Below are 24,254 nucleotides of genomic sequence, written 5' to 3' on the forward strand. Positions count from 1 at the left end.
CTCTCTGGACCAGTTTCTCCACCACCACCATCCTCTTCCTCTTCCTCCTCTGTGTGTGTGTGGAGAGAAGCAGCAGCAGCAGCCTCCTCTTCTTCCTCCTCTTCCTCCTCCTCGACAGCCTCCTGTTTTTAAAAATGTCGGAGGAAGAACCAAACATGTCGACAAGGAGGAAATCATTGTTAAGGTAATTCAGCCTCCGCTGTTAGCGCCGTGTGCTGGAGCGGCTGTGTGCCGTTAGCTAATGTGGCTAACCCGGTGATTCCCGTGAAGGTCTGCGGGGCTGAGGTGAGGTGTCTGCGGGAGGAGGCGCAGCGCGATGAGGCGCTGGACCACCGGAACATTTGAACGTGACACGAAGTGAAGCTAACGTTAGCATGAAGGCTACAGACCGCTAAGTGTGTTGCTAACGATGCTAACAACAGTTAGCCGCGGAGAGGAGAGGGTGTGTTTGTTTATCACCTGACAGGAGACAGGGGTTCTTCTTTAAATGAGACAAATAACAGCGTGTGTGTTTGAGTCGTGTTAAAATGGAGGGTTTTGTTTTTAAAGGTGAAAATGATCAGATTTGACAGAAACAGGACGTTAAAACAGGCACATCAGCGTTAGAGGCTGTGAAACACCCGAGTCAAATGAAGCGTGTAGCTCATTTAAAAGGGTTTAAAATGTGAACACGCAGACGTGTTTTCTGGTAAAGAAACAATGGTGTTAATAATATTAATTTTATTATTATAATGAGTGTCACTTTCACAGCACAGCTGGAAACAGCTGCTTCTTTATGCATGGTGTCAAGTGAACACTGCGGCGTTCACTGACTTCAGGAAAAGTCCCTTTTTATTTTTGACAGATTATTGGCGAGTTTCAATAAACATGAGCACATGGAGCTCACTTGACTTCACCTGCACATTTTACTTTGCAACTTTTTCTTTTTCTTTGCATTAAAGCCATCCCATAATGCTCTGCATACCATAAAATGTTTCCTGTTGGCTTCTTATTCTAAAACATATACAAAGATATTGTGTAACACCTGGACCAAAGGTTATCAAAACAACAAAAGAAAACAGAAATTAAAATCGGAAAACTTGAAACCCCCTTTGTAGGACATAGCACATTTTCAAGCATGACAGCATCTATATCTAACGGCACTGAACCTACACTTTGATAAATAAACGTGTACATTGATAAATGTACATGTTTAATATTGTTATAAATAGAATAAACTAATATCTGGCTAACATGATAGAAATAGGATCAAATGTGGGTTAATGAGGAAAATATGCTTCATGAAGGCAGGTAGAATTTCAATACAGGAAATAGCAAGGTGCCATGCAATGGTAAAAAAATATCTTTATATGCTGCATTTACATAAAATCATATAAAGCTCTTTTAAATACAGAAATAAACACAAAACAAGTGCTATTTATATTTAATTATTTTGTATATTAATGTATTGGAACTACTCAAATGTTATATAATGTATATAAATGTGTACTTATCACAGATTTTACATATATAACAGCTGCAAAACCAAGTTAAACACACGATCTGATGCTGTTTGTTCAGTTTGTATATTGCAAATATTTTCTATTATGATCAGTTGCGAAATGAAGAATTTTGCATATATATAAGTGTTTGAATTAAATGCAAATAAACATATATAGGGTTAAAGATCCGTCCTTTTAGATTTAGATTATTATTGGTGTTCACTTTCTCTCCCATTGGCCTCAAACGCGGCATGGAATACCTTACAATATTTTGACATGTGTAGCCAATCACGTGCCTTGGAGCTACTTAGGCCCGCCTGCTCGCTCAGCCGACCAATCAGCGTTGTCCCTTAGTGCAGCTTGAGTTCCTGTAGTGAAAAAAGCACGTTGCTCTGACAGAGAAGTGGAAGAGTTCAGTTCATTTCATCATCAGGTCGAGCTGCTGAGTTTTCTGACGTCATGCCAACTGCAGGGTAAGAACGAGAAAAGCCACCTGAGGGGAAATCCCAATGTTTTATCATGATGTGTTTGAGTGGGTTCATTGAAATGACTGGTGGAGTCACACCTTGAGTTTGAGTGTGATGCCTCAGTGACTCTTTGACATCTCCTCCTTTTGCATGTGATGTAAAACTCTTTTACGGTTATTTCTCAAGCGTCACATGTGTCTCCTGTGTTTTATGAAAGTTGGGTAACATGGTTTTTAAGGACTGTTGTCTGTCTCTACATTATATGGTCAATTGGGGGGAAATTCTTAATTTATACTGGTTCCGTCTTTGACACATCATCAAGAGTTTGAATGACCGGAGAAGTGCCTGCTGTGCTTTTGGTCTCCATCTAAAAGGGGCAGGAAGTAACTCAATCCTTCACAGTTGTACATTTCTCAGTGGGAGCGAAGGAGCCATCTCTGCCAAAGTTATAAAACAAATCCATTCATGAGTCTGTTTTAGGCTTGTGTGTGTTTTCAAATGTTTGGGTCACTTTACTGTCTTGTGTGTTTTTTGCACGTATTGACCATAGAAAGAAGTTCAGTCCATCTGTGAAACATGCGGGGGGGGGGGGGTCGTCTCTCATCAGAGTTTCAAGTTGGTTTAAATTCAGCAAATCGGGAGCAGATGATCGTCCGTGTCACAGCAGGACGTTTGTTTCGACTGATGTGTGGGAGTTCGCCTAATACAATGTGTTTCTGTCTCCTCGCAGTGAAAACACGCTTTTTGGGATGGGAAACCCCTTGCTGGACATTTCAGCTGTTGTGGACAAAGATTTCCTTGACAAGTAAGCGGGGGACGACTGATTGTTTCCACTGCATCTTCACATTTCTCTCTCACGTTACCGAACCACTCTCACTTTGAATTTAATTTTTACGTTTTCCTAAAAGGTTTGGACTGAAGCCCAACGACCAGATCCTCGCTGAAGACCAGCACAAAGCCTTGTGAGTCAGAGCTTCACTGGGACACCACCACATGCTTCACTAGTGTAACGTGATGTGGCACCAAAAAAGGGCTACACCGGTCATTTATACCCACTACTTCCATTTTAACCCTGCATGCTGTGCTTAAAATAGCCAAGTCATAAATTAGACCTCTGTAACCAGGAGCCTCGGAACTCGACACGCCAACATTTTTTTCAAGCTAAGCTACACCAAGATTTCCTCCTGCTTTTAAGCTAACTAGTAAATGGATATATTTCATCTACATGCTATGACACTGACACCAGGGAATTTATTCTGAGTTTTTGCTAAGCATGCACATTCCCTTTGCAGACCCTCCCTCATTCACACTGCAAGCACATGCCAAACAGTAACACGATAACCTTCCTCGAAAACACGCTAGTGCGTTTGGCTCATATGCTCTTTTGAAACGCAGCGGGATGTAAACTTGGCTTGTAAACGGCAAAAAGACCAACTCGCATTAACACAGGATGGAGCCCTGATCGCTCACCAGCCGTATGACATCCTGTTTCTTTTTATGTGATTGAGTCCACATGGTGTCTCTTCTGGGAATTTGTCTGTTTTTAGTACACACATAAAAAAAGTTAACCATCTGAAAGGATGATGAGTGGGAGTGGGGTCAAAAACGACACATTAATAAGCAAATTGCATATTCCATATATACTGTACATGATTTTAAATTGAACATTTTTGAATTGTTTGAAAATTATGATTGAATTAACTTTAATAATTACATAAGTGGTAAAACACAACTTTCTGAGGCTTAAAACTGTCAACGTTTTTAGTTTCACACTTACACAGCAACACACTCAAAGATATCAGTTCCCTAAATATGCCTGAAAAGAAAATCCTAGATCCGCCCCCTGATCCAGATGTGCACCAACAGTCACTGGGTTCTTTCTTGGCCCATGTATCAAAGTTTCAAGTTTCAATAAAATCGGTTGTGTAGCTTTTGAGTAATTCTGCTGACAAACAAACCGTAATAAAAACGTTAACCCCTTTGGTGGAGGTGAAAATCCAGGATTCAGCTTTGCACCAGAAATCAATCGTTTATTGGTCTGAGGCCTTAACTTTACATCAGGTATAAATAACATTTGACAGGATCCTGCTGAGTAACAGGACAGAAAGCAAAGCCTTGGTGGATCAATCAGGCAGTTAAGTGCTTCCCCCCCCAGAACTTTTTATTTCTGTCGCCAAATGCTCGAGGACGAACAACTCTCTTGCTCCACAGTCACACATCCACTGCCCAGCCCAACACGTCTTATCTGGTGAATGTAAGATAACCACATTGCTATCCACTGGGGGCACCTCTGCACTGGTGTTAAGGGAGGAGCAACTGCTGCCGTTTCATTTCCCTGGACACACATTTATCAGTCTGCAGATAGAGACAATGACCTTCTGGTCACGTTGTGCGTCCCTGGTAATTGCATTAGCTGACATTTACTGTGATATAACACCAGCATTATTTGTATTATATGAAAACAAGTCTTCAACAGCAGTAAAACAATATTATTATTATTATTTGGAGTACATTGAAAAATGTGTATAAAGACTCATGTTCTTCATAGTTGTTACTAATATTATTGATTCAGCTGTGAAATAAAATGTATTATAGCTGTTAAATTCATTAACATGACATTTGTTTTTATGCTTATTAGCAGAACATGTCAGTTTTTTAAATGACATTGACAGTTATTTACTATCTGTCTGTAGTTTGATGCAGATGTGGATCCAGATGAATCATTTTCTGTTGTTGAACACAGACAGAGACGGTTTGTGCTTTTAATGATTTAATAAATTCTGCCTTAGTATCTTATAAATGCATAAGTTCAGAGGAAATAACTGTAAAATTAAAACAGCAGGTGCAGCGTATAAACTCTCTAAAGACAAATCAGCCCGTCAGATGGTCTGCACCTTACAACAGGCTACCTTGTCAGGTCTTGTTACTTGACAAAGGGACACATGCGACCTCGGGCGGCGGCGGCAGCGGCGGCGGCACAAAGCAGCAGCATCATCAGCAGTGTTGTTCTCCTCCAGCACAAAGGCAGCGGTGTTATCTTTAGCCCAACAGACACCGTTCCCTCCACATTCTACACAAGGTCAGGGCAGGATTAACATGGTGCTTAATTCCACAGCACAATGCATTTCAATGCATACAATACCGCACACACACAGAGCAGCACTCATCGCCATCACGCCTGTCAGTTTGTATCTGAATGTACATGTGGGATTTTTTAACTTAATACAGTATGGATTATGAAGAGCTGTGGCTGTAGATGCTGAGATACGAGCCTTCCTGGTGCCTCTGTGTGGTCAGTGAAAACACTTCAGAGTGCAAAGAGGTCAAACACAAGGTCATTGATCTGCGGGTGAGGAAGAACTGGGCCGAAGAGTTGTGACAAATAACATCGTTACTGGAAAAGGCCACAATAGACTTACAAGCCGAGGCGGCTAACACTATTGTTGTGCTTATGAATCTACACAGTGTAACATGATTCATTTCTTTCCCCTATCACCCTGGTGGGGGAGAGATCATTGGATGCAGTGCGCTGTGGCCATGCCTTAATTCAATTATCTAGTCACAGCAGAGCCCATATAATCCTGTTGTGGCTGAGAAATTGCCTGCTGTACAGTAGAAACCATCAGCGTCCCTGTTAGTACTGGCTGGGGACTCGATATGTGTGTTGTTTCCTGAGTAGGTCTCGGCTAAATCCACAAACAAAAGAAAGTTGTTTAAATGATCGATTAAAGCATTTGACGTTTATCAGGCGAATATTCCAAACGTTCACTGGTTACAGCTTCTCAAATCGGAGGATTTTCTTATCGTCTCACATCATTATGAATTTAAATATGATGCCGTAAGTAGGTCATCGAAAAGTTTTTGATAATCGGTTGGTTTTTTTAAATGCCCAAAAATGTCACTGTTTATGACTTATACATGAATATTTACTCGTTTAATAGATCGACAAAATCTTTGCGTTGACACGAATATGATTGTTTTTCTGCATTTTCTTACATTTCTTATTCATTAAATAAACATCAGAATAATGCATCCACACATGCATACATTATTAATTAGGGAATTGACTAATCAAGACAATACATTTTAAAAAATTTAAATAGTAATTAGTTGCAGCTTAAATATCAACACTAGATATAAGTATTAAAAACGCAAGACTGAACCACTTGTTTGCACTGTGTGACAATAACAATGGGCACTGTATAGTTTTATTTTGAATCAATCCCACGTACACATCCTGCTGCTGTAAATACTCGTAGGCTCCCCAGCTTTGTATTGATCCACAGCTAATCCCTTTTAAAAAACGTGTTTGAAATAAATCAGCTGGAAAGTACAGTGCCCAGCTGTTCAGGGACACTCCTGAACCTTTTTAAACTGTGAAACTATACTGTATGTTTGTGACCTTTTTTTTATTTTTTATTTTTTTTAAAGATTAACCCCAGCTGGTCTTGTTTTTATGGCAAAGAAAGACACCAGCGTTTTCCTTTCCATGAAAACGGACACAGGATCTGCTCTGCTGCAAAAACACTGACTTCCTGAGTGTCCTTGTTGCTTAGTAGTTAAGACTCATACCATGTAACCGCAATGTCGCTTCCGGCCCCAGACTGTTGTTACATTTCATACCATGTACTGTACTCACACCCCATGTGCGTATCTAGTATCTAATAAGCAGACAAACAAATCTTTGAAACAAACCAAACTCAGTTCATAAATCACAGTATAATCTCAGAGAGAATCGTCCGTGTGAGGCAGCTGCTGCTTGTCAGTGCTCTGTATATTAGTGGTTGGTGAGTCATGTTGCATTGAACATCCAGGTGTTGTTGCGTATCTTATTCAGATGATATTTCCCCGGTGGTTAGTGAGCGGCAGTTGAAAAGGTTGTTTCGAGAAGATGTTGGATTTTGAGTTGAGGTCTCCAGGGTTTTGAAATGAGGGTACGAGAGGAAACCAGTCAACCAACGCACTGTCCATGACTTCCTTTCTGCACCGCGTACACATGTGGTGTTGTCATGTAACGCTGTAGGATGTTTCTCACTCTTTATAGCCACTGCTGCCATCATGTGGCTTGAAACGCAAGCCTGACTCCCGCAGGGTTAGTGGGTTTATAATGGTGTTTTATAACTTGCAAGGATTCATGGAGTTCATATTGTATTTATCTCGCATGATTAGAGCCCGACCAATATGGATTTGTGTAGACTGATATGATAAATTAAAAGCAAATTAAGCATAGTTATAGATTTCCCCAATGCGTAGTTATGTTTTAACTCAACTTTAGGCCATAAAACTAGAAGAAGGTTTTAAAATCAGCAATATTATGTAAGGGTTGAATCATTGTGACGTGGCTATATTAACATCTGTCCTGTTACTCATGAATACTACATTATACATTTTTTAAAAAAAGTATAAATAACTATAACTAAAAAGAAAACACAAATACAACCAAATATATCAAACTTGAAGTAAGAAAATAAATGTTTGTATTTGAAATGTAAACAAGTTTTTCATAAACCGATAGTGATGTTAGTGAAAGTGTCCAGACACATGCAGGTTGGGGTTAGGTTGGTTAGAAACGACCACGTGAGGGTTAATGGTTTGTCTCAGTATGTCGCCTCTGGGATACACTGGTGACCTGTCCAGGGTGTAACTCCACCTCTCGCCCAATGGCAGGATTTGGTTGCAGCCCCCCTGTAACCCTTAAACCATAAGCGCTATGGATGGATGCCACAACAGTGTTGAATTTCTCTGCTTCTCACTTTCTGAATTGCAGTAAACGGGGTATGTACCTCTGGTGGCCAGCAGGAGGCAACAGTCGCCTGCTGTTTTCTACCTCCAGGAGCCTCCAAAGGAAACAACATGTCAACCTAATGAAAACACGCCTCTTTCTGCAGGAGATTATAATGTGGGCAAATAGACGTTTTATTTCAGGATAACTAGGCATTACGGGTGTTTTTAGTGCACGCAGTATTTCATAATACACCAGCCACCCAATCCCTCCTGGGCTCGCTAACCACATCATATTAGAGCTAATGATTATTAGTGTCAAATGAGTGAGTCATCGTTATTGAAAGTGTATTGTCACCTCTGAGGGGGGGTGGTAAAGATCAGCTGGCTCGTGAATATTACTCTCGTTCAAACATTTGTTTTATGGCTCCCTCTGTCCGATGATAATTAATTGTTTACTTTCTCATCTCTGGATGATGGCGTGACTCTTTTCAGAGGTTGTTTGCTCACAGCAATTAAGTTCATCAGCACTCATCCTCCTCCTCCTCCTCCCTCTCTCTCCCGCTCTCTACCCCTCGCTCCCTCCCTCCTTTTCTCTCTTTCTGTGTGCTAAATGCAGATTAGCAGCGTCACAATCGCATCCAGAATGAGAGTAAACTCCTCATTATGCCGTGTGACCCTCTGCTGCATGAATAATTCAGGGCTGCAGTGTTAGTGGCTGGCTTGTTATTAGCATTCCCGATGGCGACGGGGAGAGGGAGAGAGAGAGAGAGGGTGGGAGGCTCATATCACTGACAGGGCTGACTCAGGGGGATCAGCGCTGGATTGAGACACACATCACACACACATCATCACACGACACAGGAGATCAGTGGAGGTGCCTCTCCACTCGCACACCCCGCTGTCTGTGTACATCTCGCACACCCCTGCTGCTGCTGCTGCCGTGAAGCTCAATCTGCTTACTGGGAGGAAAACAACAAAGGCCCCTCTCACTGAGTACATGCTAAACACTCTGACTCCTGGGTGTGCGTGTGATAGATTCTGCTCTGTAAACACACTTGACTCTACCCCTCTTTTTTTGTTTTTTATAGTTTTATGTTTTCAATATATAACGAAGCGAACCGTGAGTGCTAGAAACCCCCGGCTGAGCTACCCTGGTGTGTGAGGGGGAGAAACACTCTGCTGTGTGTCTGTCTGTGTGTGTGTGTGTGTGTGTGTGTGTGTGTGTGTGTGTTTGTGTGCTCACATGCAAGCATGCGTGCAGAAGCTGCATGTGCTTGCCATGGTGCCACTTCACTGGATGCACTCATGCTTGACTGAGTGTGTAGACACATTACTACACCTCCCCCCCCTTTTTTTTTTTTTTTTTAAACTTCCCATTCGCCTCGTCTGTTGCTGAGGCTGAGCGGTGTACTACAGTACTTAAACTCACCTCCGCCGGCCCACTGGGAGGGAACGGCGGGCTCCCTCTGCCGCTGAGGGCAAAGGTCACGGGCCTGCATCCATCAGCCGACCTCCGAGCCATAGAGGGGGCGCAGAGATTAATGGCACTCAACTGGTAATTGAGACATCAGAAACATGTTCCGCTGCCAACCGCGCTGCTGTTTATGTTTTATTGATACGCATGAATTCAACCATTTGGGGACGCTTGCATAAATGTGACATGCTCACCAGAGCTGTACTCAACTGTAAGGAATGTGGATCTAGACCTTTTGAATTATAAAACGAGAAAACCTTTCAAATAATTGAAAGAGAGGAGGAAAAAGCACACCCTCCCCCGTCTTGCTGTGCTGTGTTCCTGTAGATGAAGGGTGCATCGCTCCGCAGTTAGAGCCACACATGCTGCATTATGAGAGACGGCTGATGCAATCATAATTAAGGCTCGTCCTTGCTGGAGCTACAAATGTCTCCCTCTGGTTGAAGGTGGCAGCCAGCAGGTGGTGCCAGAAGGAAACATCACAAGTCAAAGGGGGTTGGAGAAAACATAATCCACATCTCTGTGCATGTGGGCGTCCCCTCTCCTCCCCTCCTCTCCCTACAACTCCCCCTTTTAAAGAGCCTTTTATAATTAAAATGTGGGTGTCTCAGCCAGTACATACAGCATGTTCAGTTCAGAAAAGCATCCTCAGGGCTATTTTTAGTCGTCCTTGTTCCCCGGCAGCCACACAGGAAAAGCCAGTGATGGTATCAGCACCTTATACATGTAGGCTAGTTAGTGTGCTGTCTGTGCTGATCATTTCTCTACAGCAAGCCTGTGCGGGGGTAGAGATGGGAGGCCTCGCTGGTGAGCGGCAACACTCCCCGTGTATTTAAAGTTCACACTGGGCCATATGGTCCCCGCAGTAGGGGGTGTTGGTGGAATTATTCACACGGAGCGCTCTGAATCACCAAGATCCCGGTATCAACCTCCGAGATAAGGGGAACGTCTCAAAGGCTTTGTGCTCGGGCTTCAAATCTCAGTCCTCAAGAGAACACCAGAAGCCTCATCCTTGCTTACACACTTGCTCTTCCCACTCTCTCCCTCAACGTGTCCCTCTTTCCCTCTGTCGCTCTTTCATGTCCTCGCACAAACACACTCACTCTCGCACTCCCTCTCCCACATCCACACAGCGCAGTGTGACAAACAACGCCACCCTCTGCAGCGCGAAGCCAAAAACCTGTGACATTTTAGACGAAATAATATGAACTCATCCGCCATGACCAGATTTTGCGCCCCCACCCCACCTCGCCTAATCCTTGAGTGCAGCCTAATTAAGTACAAACAGCGGTCCTCGGTTAATGCCAACAAATGAGCTGCTGCTGCTGCTGGATCGGCCGATTTATTAAAGGGATGCACATTTGTTGTTTCTGCATCCTAATGCAATTACTCACCCATCACGACCATGTAATTGTGCCGTCATTAATTGTGCATCCAGTCTATAATGCATAAAGGCTCATGTAAAGACTTGTAGTTGGGGTTTTTCTCGCACACAGGGACTCGAGGCAGGTTTTCTCAGCTGAATGGGGATTTACCCAAATGGATAGAGATACCTGAACGATGGCGATATCGTAATGCTTTTGTGAAAATCAACATTCATCCGTTACTGCAGTCTATTAGAAGATGTCAGAGGATGGGAACAAGGCCTCGCTCGCTGTTTGAATCATGACTCATTTGTGTTCGGTACTTTTATGCGCCTCATTCTTCGCCATCTATTCCCATCCTGCTCTAATGTGCCACTGATAAGAATGTCCTATTCATTCTGCGTTCCTCACCGGCTGCTATAAAGAGAGACAGAGTGCGAGAGAGAGAGAGACTCTACAGGCATTGAATGAAAAGCACATCTATTTCTGAGGGGGGAGCGCGAGCACGGTAGAAGATAATTATTGATTTGAAATAAGAAAAGATAAGGCTCAACCTTGAGCAGCACAGCGATAGCGCGCAGAACAGAATAATTAATGGGCCTGTCTTGTGTCGGGACAAGCTTTCACAGTGAGACGAGCGTATTGATTTTAAACAGATAAACTGCGTAACCCTTTGTGAAGGGTTTGACAAACAATTTAATTGGGGGGGAAAAACAACAATATTCCTCACCCTTTCCATCTCCCTTTCATCACTTCCCCGAGCTGTTTTTCCTGCGCCTGACCTATTGAAACAATTACTGTGCATCAGGCCTTGTACTGCCTCCAGACTACCAAGGAAGGTTTTGGTGTAGGATGCACACGCTGATTGGGGAGGGGGGGGGGGGGGGGGGGGTCTAATCAATGGCGGAACCTGTTTCCACACCAGATGCTTGTGTTGAAACTGGGATTACTGGAGCCTTTTAGCTGTGTTGCCCCCTCGCTCTGCCTCTGTCAGAGAGAGAAAGATGGATCTGCCTGTTTAAATGTACCTGCCTGCTGGAGCTGGAGCAGAGACAATTTACTGTTCTTGTGCAGCCCTCCTCCTTCCTAATCCCCAAGGAGAGCCGCAAAGTCCTCTCACTTCTTCCCTTGCCCTCCCCTGATTAGCGATAGGGGCCGTTTGATCATGTTTCCCTGCCTGTCCTTGTGATTTGTAAGCTGTTTAAACGTGAATGAGGCAATTAAATACGGACGAACGGCGCGTAGGAGAGTGGGTGCCGCGGTGATCATTAGCGATGAATTACCCTGGTGTGCACTCAAACACTTGGGAGGACTTTCAGGCCGACCACTCCCGAGGATCCAGATCCAATCTAGCCATTGATTAACAGAGACTTGTTCTTCCTGTGAAATCACTCGACGGGGATTTTAGGGCACTCATCCGGTCTTATCGAGATAGGCTAACATCAAAGGGGAATGAAGAGGGATTGGGTAAATGGGGCTCGCCTTGCCCTCCATGTAAGAGACTTAGACGAGCAAATCTTGAATTATTGCCTCATGTAAATAATCTACTTGCCTCTGCTTTTTTTGGGGGGTGAGAGAGGAACTCATGAGTCACTCGGGGCAGAGAACACTCATCGTACTTTCAAAGCTCTCATATTTCCCTTGATGGGAATCAGCGGTGGGGGCTCCAGCTCCAGGAATGTAAACAACACAATGTTCCTGACTTGTGAGATCGGCCCCAACAGTTTGGATGTGCTAAGCTGGGGGGAGATGTAACGGTATTAGTTTTTGAGGAGAACGCTCATGTCCTCTGAATACAAATGTTGCATTCAGGAGCCTAATTCGTTGATTTCAATATGATTTGATTTAGGCCGAATAAATAAGTGCTTCTATTAGTCTCAAATTGGAAGGTATGAAATTGAAAAATAGCACAGAGCCTTTAGTCGAGAGTGGTATTTAACCAGTGTGTCAGGGGCACATGTTGCATAACACGGGCCGTCCATGCATTAGCAGTATGGATGGCATAGTTGGAATTGCTCTGAACGACACTGCTGGGTTTTGAAAAGCGGAGGTTACCGGCTGAGGACATTTTGTTCAAAACAATTTCTTTTTCTCCGCTCCCTCCCGTCAGCGAGTGAGCTCAGGCTGCAGTAGATGGAAAGGGATTTTCTCTCCCTAAATGGCCAAGGGGGCCTTTTACGGTGTCACTACTATGGGATCACATGATGTTTGAGGGTGTAAAGGTCTCGAGGCAGCTGCTCCTTTTCGGATGGGATTTTCGAGGCGTCCAGGAGCAGGGCCCCATGCTGTCTGCACTGAAAGGTGGAGCAAATACTTCTAGGGAGAGAAAAAAAAAATATCCTCAGTAGCTGTGTGTCTATTTGAAATGGGTTCTGGAGTCCCTCGGCTGCCTTCATGTTATAAACACCCACAGTGCTCAAATTCTTCCTTTGTCAAGAAGTCATAACAGGTGTCTCAGGAAGGATTTTTTTTTTTTTGCTTTTCCCGGTTAGCATATTTTCCACTTGCATGGAAAGTTTTTTTTTTTCTTTATTGGAAACATTCTGCCCTGGGTAGACCCCTCGCCTTGAGACATGATATGCAGACTTTCTTTGAAGCAGTAAAGGTTACTTTCACACTTGCTCAAAATTCGGCCATGCCTAGTTAAACCAGGTTGTACACCTCTGGCTGACATGTGTTGGTAAGCCACGGTGCACTTTGCATACAGATTGCTGTACTCTGCGGCGAGTATATGCAACAGACACAACATATTCAAGTTTTAAGCAAGCCCCCCCCCCCTCGAAAAAAAGTGCAACCTTTGACCTCCCTTGAAAATGTTTTTGTAATCCTAAAAAGGGAAAAGTATTGGCACTGTGCTGCAGAGCCTTTACATAACCACCACCCCCCTGGGATAACTCACAAGCATTTTCTCAACAACCCCTCTCACTCAGTTAATTTAAGGGTGGAATTGCACGTCGCGCCAGTGGGAATGCTATGGTGCACCTTGAACTATTTACCATCTCATTGGATTCGCCCCCCCCCCACTGATGTAAATACACTTACAAATGGACAGTCTTCAATTTACAGTTGAGGTAAAAAAGGGAGTCAAGGACCTCCTAATGTGTCGGATCATCTTGACTGCAGTTGGGTCAATTTCCTGAGCAAAGTGGACGTGTTTATACAGCCTGCCCCCTGGGAGGCTGTTTGTGTGAGCGACGTGGAGAATGCACATTATTCATGTTCGCGGCTCCCCAGATAAAGACTCTATCTCGCTGCATAGCCCGGCTTTGCATCACGTTACGCACAAGCATGGGAGCTATTGATGCTTGAAATGGCAGCATGATGGGGAAAATACAAAAAAAAGATAGAATCAGACTCGAGAGTGCTCCTTTGGTTTGTGTTTGGAAAAACTCTGCAATTGTTTACTTCCCATTCCCCAATGTCATTTCTGTTGTCTTGACTCATTGTGTCTAAACTTCGCTGCATGGTTCAGACATCAAACATTTAATCAGATGTGCTCGCTCCCTAAACACAGTTATTTAACTATGAGATGGTTTTTTTCACACATTTCTAATTCCCTGAAAAACAAAATGATGATGAACGAAATGAATGAATATATTCTATTATTAGTTATTTAGATTTCTCTTCTTCCGGTTGCCCAGAAATGATTTTCTGCTTTAATATTATTTAGGCAGCTACAACTACTGTACAGACAAAACTACCAAACTGCCTCTTTTCAACTCCTGCAACATTTGTGTTGAAGTATCCCAACAAACAAAACTCAGCATTGCTCACTTCATTTCCTCTTCCTGTTGTCTTTCCTAAAAAGTTTATTTAAACATCTTTGACCTTATATGTCAAAAGGTATGTATGTATGTCACTTTCAAGTTTATTATATTGCAGAGTAAGTAAAAACTAAACTATTTTGACTCAACGTCAAGATTCCTAGACAGCGATTCTCCAGGTTAAGCTTAACTTCATATATATATGAATTATAGTGCAGTGAAGCCATTTTGTCTTCATTTCTCTATCTGATGAATACGTCCAATATTTACACTCCTTTCAGCTCGATTTTTGATCTTCACCAGCTCCTGAGAGAGTTTGAAAAATGAGAAAAAAATCAAATCTTGCAAAATGTTTGGAAATAGATGAGTTCTTGAAAGTGCTTGAATTTCAATTCAATATTATTCTAAGCGCCAAATCCCAACAAACATTATCTCAAGGCACTTGACACAAAATTATACAGAAACCCAACAGTTCCCACACAAAAAAGTATTAACTGGAAGAAACTTCGAACAGAACCAGACTCAGGAATTTGTATATTTAGAGCAAAATGTTCTTGAAGAAAAGAAAAAGTTATTTTGATATTTTTGTCTTTACATTGGTAAATAAGCCAAGTGCTATCAGCCCTTCTTAAAGCCTCTACTGTTCTATTGTCAATGAGCTTCTTCAGCTGCTCTGTGCTCACAAGCGAACAGGTTGCTAACTTTTCTGTTCATTGAAAACAGTTGTTCTCAGTTGTCCCCCCCCCTCGAAACACGTGTTCAGCCCCAGCAGCTGGAAACAAGATTGATGAGACTGAACTTAAAACAGTAGATTAATGGTCCTGACATACAAACAATGAGCTGTAAGAGCCTTTGTTGAGCCTGGTGACAGTTTGCAGCTTTGAGCCACCAAAAATATGTTAACATGCAAAGACTCTGTTTGCGTGTTAAATTCATTATGTTAACATAATGTTAGCATGCTAGGTCATGTATGCTTATTTTAGCATGCTAACTACACAAGATACAATGTCATGTGAAAATACAGATGTGTTTTGCATGTTAACAGGTTGTGATGTTAACATATTTTAGCATTCTATCGTATCCCTGTTTGTATGTTAAACTGGTGCTAGACTAATAAAAATGTGTATTCTTAATAGCATTATTATTAGTGGAATTCTTATTAGCATAATAATTATTATTGTTATTAGTATGATATGTTAGTCTGGTTAATATTACATTCTAATTCTTATTGGCATCATTTTGAGTATTATTATTTGTAGTATTATTAGCATAAGCATTAATATAAGTAGTATTACATGTTAATCAGATTCATATTATGATTACAACTGGTTAAGGAATCACAAAGGTCATAAGGATCTATTCTCTAAATTGATATGACATTGTTTTTGAGATATTTCACTCTTTTCACACCCTCTAGGTCACAGCTGCTCCCTCACCCTCCACCTGAAATCCACTGTTCTATCTCCAACGTTAATGTCTCTTCTAACAACACCTGTCCTTGTCTTTATTCCAGGTTTGAAGAAATTGTCAAGAGGAACAAAGTTGAATATCACGCTGGTGGCTCAACCCAGAACTCAGTGAAAATTGCTCAGGTTAGTCTCCTCTGGCCCTCTGCAGTGCGCCTGAATGTGTTTTGAATACACAGTGGTGTGCTTGTAACCTTAGATTTGTCAGCCTGGCAGCCCTGGGAATACAGAGCATAGCTGCACAGCAAGTTGACACATTACAGTTTTAGGTGTTGTGAATTCATCAGACCTGCCGTGGAAAGAGAAAGGCAGGAGGGATTCATAATATTTGCAGTGTTATCTAGTTGGCCTAATTTCCTGAGACATATCAAACATCAATTAGAGAGAATTACAAGTAGATGCAATTAACATGTCACAACAAATTATATCAAACAAACGCTGATCGACTCCCTGGCTCGGAGACAGATTTCAGCATCTAAAAGAAATGGGTGATTGTCCAAATCTAAAATGGCAATCTGAACTTGAGACGATTATTCACTCAGATCCGCTTTTGTTTTATTTTGTGTGTGTTTTTTAAGTGACTGCAGCAAGTCTGTGAATTTGACATGCAGTGATTAGCTGCTGATAAGGCTTTGGTCTGCTCACGATAAACAAAGGAAAAGCATCCAGCTGAAAAATGACTCTACCAAGGAAGAAATGAGAGCAGAAGCTAATTGAGAGGCTGATGTTTGTGAAAGCGTGCTCTCGCTCTCTCTCGCTCTCTCTCGCTCGCTCTCTCTCGCTCTCTCTCGCTCTCTCTCTCTCATCCGTGTGGGTTTTTTTGTTTGTACATGCCAGTACAGTGTGTAGAGTTCGGATTTGTACACATGCGCTTGTGTATGCACGCGTATATATATGTGTGTCTCTGTGTGTATTTAGCACAAGATGGATACAGAGGGAGGGAGAAGGAAAGCAGGCAGGCAGCCCCCCTCAGGCTGCCACCATCTCCATGCTTTGGAGACAGTAAACATCCTTTAAAAGGAGACGCGGCGCTCTGCACCTCCATACAAACACTCTTTAATTATCAAGATCAGAAGCGTTTGCATAAACTTCACTCACTCACAGACAGTAACTGCCAATTTGATTTTATTCTTTCGGCAACAACTTCCCCTTCTTTTTTTTTTTTTTATCTTTTGTACTTGTTGCAGTTGGATAAAAAAAAAAAAAAAACGACTTTTCCAATTGAGTCAATTACACCAACCTTGAAAACTGTAATCTCAGATTTTTAAATGGATTATTTCTCTGTCTTGTCATTACACCAGCTAAAGCCATGGGTTTAGTGGGTCTGCCTCAGTTAAGACATAGACCTTGACAAGGATTTGTCATGTTTTATTTAAGAAGACATTGAAGAAACTGCCGCAAGGTGCGTAGCCACTCCTCGGGGAAATCAGATGGAGAAGGAGATTCTTAGTCCGGGCGTTTTCTGGAAAAAGAGCCGTCATGGCCTCTGCGCCATGAGAGAAGCATTCAGTCAACTAAATTGCTCTTATAATGGCACGGTAGACTCCAGTCAAATGTTATTCTACTCTGTTTATTTGGATATTTACCCCCTTCAGAGGGGAGATGTAGATCTGATTCTGAAATGCTCAAGATAACTAGAGTGTTTTCGTCCCACACCCAGAAGTCTCACAAACAGTTTCTGTCAATATATACCTTGAAGCGCTGACTTTTCCACATTTCACTTTCACTTGATGGTGTTCTTTTATGAAAAATGTATAATGCATAACCGGCTCCCAGATTATCACATTGTAGCACCTGCAGTATGCGAAACTTCAAACCCTGCTGTATTGTGGAAGCTGAACCTTCAAACACGAATGATATGCACTGCAGCACTGAATCCACATCAAAGGGCCCGGTGACTAAATGAGATGCTCGATCCAGGGCAGGTTTGCTCGGGAGCGCCATCGCCGCTGGAGGAGAGAGAGGTGTTCAGAGGATTTCCACTGGAATCGCTGCACACGCTGGGAAAACCCAGGGTGTGGGAAGATCAATGCCTCCGTCAGTAGAACTCGTACTCCTCCACAATCCGGCCGCTTCATCGGAGGCTGTAATAGGTTAAATACTACCGCTTCATCCCAGTTAAGATTTCTGCACTATCAAGGAAAACCTAAACCTTGGCTTTAGGAAGATACAGAATCAATGGTAATTGGATTTAGTCAAATGAGAATTGACCAAGCTGAAGCTTAGATGGATAAGTATTGTTTTCCTCTAACCGCTGTCTCTGCCCTGCTCTTTGATTCAAATCATCCATAGCAGTGTTTGCTAGTCGTCGATTGGTTGGGCTCGGTGCTATCTTTAGTGCTGGGACATTGCTTTTTTTTGTTTTCATCTTTCATGGGTTACGGCTCCTGTCACAACTTATCCGTATTCAAAGCAGACAAACTAGTAGATCCAAGGTAGATGCATCAACACACTTGTACTTCTTCTTTAGCTTTGCACTTCTCAATAAGCTTTAGATCTTGTTTAGATCTCGTCAGTGAAGTAGCGGGCTTGTATTCAGAGCTTCCTGGCTCTGATTCTAAAGGGGGGGGGGGGGGGATGCAATGATAGAAGTGTGCTGGAGGTTGTTGTCTTTGCCCAGGCTCAACCAAACACCATGCCCTGAAGGGGCATCCGACATAAAGGCTCACCTCGTGGATGTTGTGGAGCTGTAAGGTAACAGAAACCAGCCCAGCGTTGTTTGCTCACATACAGCCCCACACTTCAAAGGGCTCTCTCCTCAGATTGAGTTCAGCAGGAAACCACAATCATATTTATTTCAGTCATTTACAAAGTTAAAGGGGAAGAGTGAAACAACTATGGGCTTTGTGGGCATGTGATCCAGAATTTGGTACCGCTGAGCACGCACTGTGTTTATCACAGGTGACAGAATCCGTGGGGGGGGGACTCAGTTGACTGGAGGGCTGTATCAAGAAGCACAGTCAATTCATTTAGACAGAACATCAAAGTCCTCCAACAGCTCCTTGGGGCCCAGAGATTGAAGTCTGAGCAGAGACAGGCTCATAGGGAGTTATTGCCTCTGCCAGGGAAGTAGATCCTACTCCAAGTGCCTCGTGTAAACCGTGCATTCTCATTATGATCCCCACAAATCAACACCATTGACATATTTTACTTCTTTGCACTGTAAGCAGTCTTTGTAGCCGTTCACCAAAGGGACAAATTGCCTTGTGTAAGTGCTCCGGTCGTGAATGTGTCACAAAAAGTTATGATTAAGTATGTTCCCTCCTCTTTATTTAGATTTTGTGTGGCACTTGAACGCTGCCTCATCAATTCACTGTGATGTCTTAATTATTGTTTAGAGCTTTTGAAAAATCTGCCGTCTCTGTTATGGTTATGATGCCTGTTCAACATTTCCTCAGACTTGGTCAATCGTGGAAAAGGGGTGAATGGGGCCCAGGCTTGGATGTTGGCTCTGAGCTCTTAATTGAAAACGCATGTGCACCGCGCTGTTCAAAAGTTGTATTTAGAGAAGCAGGAAAAAAAAATTCCCCTCAGCACTACTTGACTTAGAGAGAGGTCCTCACCAGCTCATATTTTGTAGGGGAATACTTAAACTGGGTTTGATGTCTCATTGAAGGCATTGACTTATTTCTTTGGGTGAAAATATTCCATGACCTAATGTTTGGCTTTTGCAGCTCGTTTTGTTAAATAAATAAAGAACAGCAGCTCGCCTCCATTCGAATGAGCTAAATGAAGAAATACCTACGTCTGGTACCACTTAGGGAAAAGAGGACAGTTAAGGAGAAAGAGTGGAGCTCTTTGTGTTCAAACTATGTGCCTGAACTTTCTGGAGGATGTGCTTATACGCTAAAAGAGGGCATTCACTATTTCCCTCTCGCGTTCTGTTTTCTCTCTTGCATTCTTCTCAAACCTTTTATGATATAGTGTCAAGGCAAATATCCTTTGTCTGTAAAGAGACTTGAAGGGCTGTTGACACGTTTGATGGCCGACCTTTCTTTGGCGTGTCGGGGATCTGCGTGAGACCTTTTTGTTTTGGTTTTTGATCACACTGAGCGAGCTTGTAGCCGCATAGATCTCGGCGCAGCTGTGCTGGAATGAGCATGCTAATGACCGATTAAAACCTGAACCCTGGTGGGCCTTTGAGTTCCTCGCCGCAGAAATCAAGCCTCTCAAGTATGCGCCTGTTGTTAAAGCAAAAGCCTCTTGTTTGTTTTAAGACAGGTTAATTGCAGAACCACTGTTAGCACCCGCTCTGAGCCGTTTTATGGCACCAGGGTCTTGGCGTTTCCTTCCCCCATTATGAAGCAACGGAAGGTCACAGTCTGTTAAGCCTCTTGTGAGAGATGCATGGAACCAAATGGATTTTTTTTTCTTTCTCTCTCCTTCCTCCTTCCCATCTCCACTCATTCTCGTCCTTCCAGGTGTGCAAGTGTGCTCTTGGGGGGGGGCTGCCATTGTCTTTTGCTCGCCACGAGCAGCGGAAGCGAAGAACGGCTCATTCGCTTTGATGAGTGATGTGTTCATGCGTGGGCTTCAATGTCACCCGCCATGAGGCAGCTGTGAAGTCGCAGCTCACGTTTGTGGTGCCATTTACTCAATGATGAAGTGGGGAGATCTCTGTTGGTTCCACATCCACCTCCCGTTTACACACACGTGTACGAGCGCACACTGTCTGAGCACGTGTTCCTCCCACCTCAACTCTATTGTGACTGTGTGTCACAGCTAATACTAGTGTGCATTAAATCTCTAGCTCTGTGATCACAATGATAAAGGTTGACTGGGCAATTATGCATGGCTTTGTCAACATCAGGATTTGTTAACAGCTGATGGCCCCCGCCGCAGAACGCCGTCTTTCCCTCTGTTTCCTCGAATTAGATTTTCATTTGAAAATAATTTGTTTGATTTAATTTTCCTCTCAGATAGGCATGATTTGAGTTACCCTGGTGAGAAATGGCACAGATTTCTGTATAGGTGACACATTACCGTCCCCGTTGAAGTTAATTTGCCGTCACATTTGCGACTTAATTTAAACTGCCAAAGGGAAGACATGGGGAGTAGATTGTAACTCATAAGTATGCATTGGAAAGAGTGTTGATTAACATTGAGGGCTCGAGAGAGACCGACTCACTCAATGTGTATCATCTGGCCTCAGAGGCTGGCGGTGGAATTGAACGTGATATCTTGCATAACGTGTCCTTGCTTTAAGTCCTTGATTCCCGGCTCAGGAAGAAAGGCTGCACCATTGGCTTGCTTGCTTTTTGCTTGGCTGTTGTACAGATGCCCGAGCTCCAGGCGAGCTCGGAGTGAAATCTGAAAGGACCTGTGAAACAGGCAGTTGTCTATATACCTGGCAGCTTTCGCACATCAAATTACAGAATGATATTCTGCACAGGACACTCTGTACGCCTGACACGTTGCTGGATTCTGTGGTTAAATCCTTGCACTTGTATTCGCATGCAATGAACAAAAAAGTGCTCACATGGCTGTGTGATGCCTTTCAGACTGTAAACAATGGTTCATTAAATTAACTATTGCTTGGAATCATGCTTTGACACAGGTCAAGTAAGTGATGAATGCAAGGATGATTGTGCATTTTACACAACTGTTCTACATTTTCATATGATTATTGAACGATGCCCTTCTCTCATATTTCCCCGCAGAATGTCGGTGGCAGTAGTATTTATTTGGCACATTCTCAGCATGCTCCCACTCTTGTGGTTGAAGTGTTGCATAGCAACTGAGAAAAACAGCTTTAAATATTTGGTTAAAAAGGTTTTAAGAAAATAAAGAACAGACTGCAATTACTGTTCATTTCTCCCGAGTTCATAAGTTTAAGGAGCTGCAGAATTTGTGCCAAGTAATAAATGAAATACCAAATTAGGCTTTGTGTTTGCTTGGGAACGGTGTGTGTGTAGAATATTGCATCCCCTTCTGCCAATTCAGTTATTCATCTATAGCTATTTTGTTTACTGAATAAATGCTGGCAGCTGTCTGCACCTCCACTAATTCACAACTGTTTTGAAACAAAGCTCACAGTAGTTTTTCAGAGTGCAGCTTGGCTCGGTTTTAAAGTCAACTGACTATACCTGTGACAGGATGGAAAATGTGTAGGTGAGTGCAAATTTGAAGTGATGTGCCTCAGGAAAACGGATGGGGATGGAGCGACGGGGATGGGGGCGCATGTGGAGAGAGAGAAGGCTGGATGACGCACAGCAGGTGACAGACAGACACTAATAGTAATGGCTCTTATCAGTGCTTCGCTCGCTCCCTCTTTTCACATGGGCTCTGACATCCTCCTCCTACTCCACCCCCTCCATCTAGCAGGGGGTGCTGGGAGCTCGCTGGGATGTGCAGCCCGCTCAGACGGAAAGAGCCTGCCAAACACCGGTCCCCTCACATATAAATTGCATCATTAACATCGCCTAGATTATTCCAAGCTCTCCCACAGGGTTTATGGCAGCACTGGCTCAACTTAACTATTTGACTCACTGAAGACATTCAGGTTTCCTGCGTGATGCCGTGCTTAGATCTGTGGTGAAATGCACCGACTCCATGGTTTTAAACAAATCCAGAGGAAATATGTCTGTTTTTCACACTGACAGGCTTATTATTTAGTCTAATGCTCTTTATCGCCTGTCTTGACTTGTCAAAACTGAAGTTGTGTGTTGTCATGAATGCTAAAGTCAAATGTATGGCAAGAAATAAGTGCTGAAGAACATGGCTGAAATCTATTTCACAGTAATAGTAATGATATTTTTCTACTTTTTAAATATATAATCATAATATATCAGTTGTATGCAAAATCATAATCAAATTAGTGTTCAGTCAGGCTTATATTAACACAGTAAAATACAAAAATGTTGACAAGCAACCAACATACAAATATTTTACTGACTTTTATTACACATATCACATAAAATCAAATTGAACAAACAGAAACTTTTTTTGTTAGAAACTAATTTTGTTATTTCATTATATTTTTATATTTTTTGTGAATTGACCAGGTAAACGTATTATGTAAAACAATATCAAGGTATTATTCAGTGATGATATTGTTTACGCTGTTTTCGTCAATGACAACGTCACTTTCGTTGATGAGTCCCAGCAGCAGGTGCTGCAGAGCGCTGCTCGTCTGTTTATTCTAAATGTATTAATATTGAAGGGATCACGGGTCCAAATCGCACCAAATTCGACACGGCACTTCCTTGGGACATAAACAACACTCGTGCCAAGTTTGAAGCTGATTAGATGAACGATTCTCGAAATATGTGAACCACATACAGACAGCTACCATGAATTATTGGATATATTGATTGTAAAATGAATATCTGATAAGAAAATTAATAATAGGCTAAATCAACAGAATAACTTAATATAATAATCACATTAAAAGTCAACAAATTGATTGATAGTAAACATTGTCTTTCAGTCCTAAAAATTCCAGGAAGATGTTATTAATTCACATCAGGCTCTTTACAGTAAACGTAATCACCAAACACTTCCTCTCTGTGTTGCTTATCATCCAGAGGTGCACCTCGGCGACGACGCCTGATCCGCTGCACCTCTGATGACGGTTCCTAAGCCCTGTTGACATCTGCAGCAGAGCTGGATGGAACCTCCTCCTCAGATCAGTTGGCAATTAACGCTGTAATTACTGCTGGAGGTCAGGGTTAAGCTCTGAGTTAAAGGTTGGAGCAGCAAACATTTTATATGATCCTCTTACTCTATTATCCTTTCTCACTACTACAAGGTTTTACCTCATGGGGAGAATACATTACATAAAGCCCCCCTGGCAATTACTCCTCAATGAATATCCTCACGGTGTATAGTCCATATGATTAATCTGGAATCCCCTCTGCCCCTGTCCAACCGCAGGCCTGGCTCTGCTTACCATGCAAGTTTAATTTTCACCTGAACAAATGACTCCTTTAGACAAAAAGTGCCAACCTTTTACTTTTACTGGCTGCTTGAGAGAGTGAAAAACACACACACAGGAGAACAGGAGACGGAGAGCACCACCTCCTGCAGTAATAACAGATATCCCAACAAGGAGAGAAAGGAGGGTTGGGGTCGGAGTGGTTTGGGTGCTGGTGGTGGTAGTTTTTTGGAGGGAGGGGATGCTTTAATAGACTTGAATAAAAGAACATTTATTTTTGTGCTTCGGCCTGTAACAGCCTCAGGAAATAGTTCAGTCTCTTGATCGGGAGCAAATCCTATTAACTTACAGTGCTCTCACTCAGGGTAATGGGCTCCACCTTGAGCCTTGGGAGAGCACTTTTCCCTCTGACACATTGATACCGGTGTCTGGAGGGCTCGGCGTTGGGTAGTCTAACACTCGGGCAGAGACTAATCAAGTCAAACAATCTGCCGGGCTGGAGCAACACGGAGCGAGGATGTTGATATCCAGCGAGCTCATTCAACAGGCCCCTTCACACGTTCCTAACCCAATACCAAAGGATCAGTGCACGGGATCAGTTCAAGATCAGGTTATTCGAGCCCCTGAGAATTGTAAAG

At 42.8% G+C, this 24,254-nt stretch overlaps 1 protein-coding gene across 2 annotated transcripts in view; it reads left to right on the forward strand.

The window, feature by feature from the left end:
• Window positions 1-24,254, forward strand: part of adkb (adenosine kinase b) — a 100,884-nt gene continuing 76,630 nt past the window's right edge. The window contains exons 1-4 of one of the 2 annotated variants that reach the window (XM_034570276.1): window positions 1-184; window positions 2,679-2,753; window positions 2,857-2,910; window positions 15,788-15,866. In XM_034570276.1, coding sequence (XP_034426167.1) covers window positions 135-184; window positions 2,679-2,753; window positions 2,857-2,910; window positions 15,788-15,866 — 258 coding nt within the window. In that variant the 5' untranslated portion in view covers window positions 1-134. Of the gene's footprint in view, window positions 185-1,821; window positions 1,955-2,678; window positions 2,754-2,856; window positions 2,911-15,787; window positions 15,867-24,254 lie in introns of those variants that run through there. The other variant, XM_034570275.1, reaches the window with a different exon arrangement.

This window comes from Hippoglossus hippoglossus, chromosome 19 (assembly GCF_009819705.1).
Source record: "Hippoglossus hippoglossus isolate fHipHip1 chromosome 19, fHipHip1.pri, whole genome shotgun sequence".
NCBI classification, from domain to species: domain Eukaryota; kingdom Metazoa; phylum Chordata; class Actinopteri; order Pleuronectiformes; family Pleuronectidae; genus Hippoglossus; species Hippoglossus hippoglossus.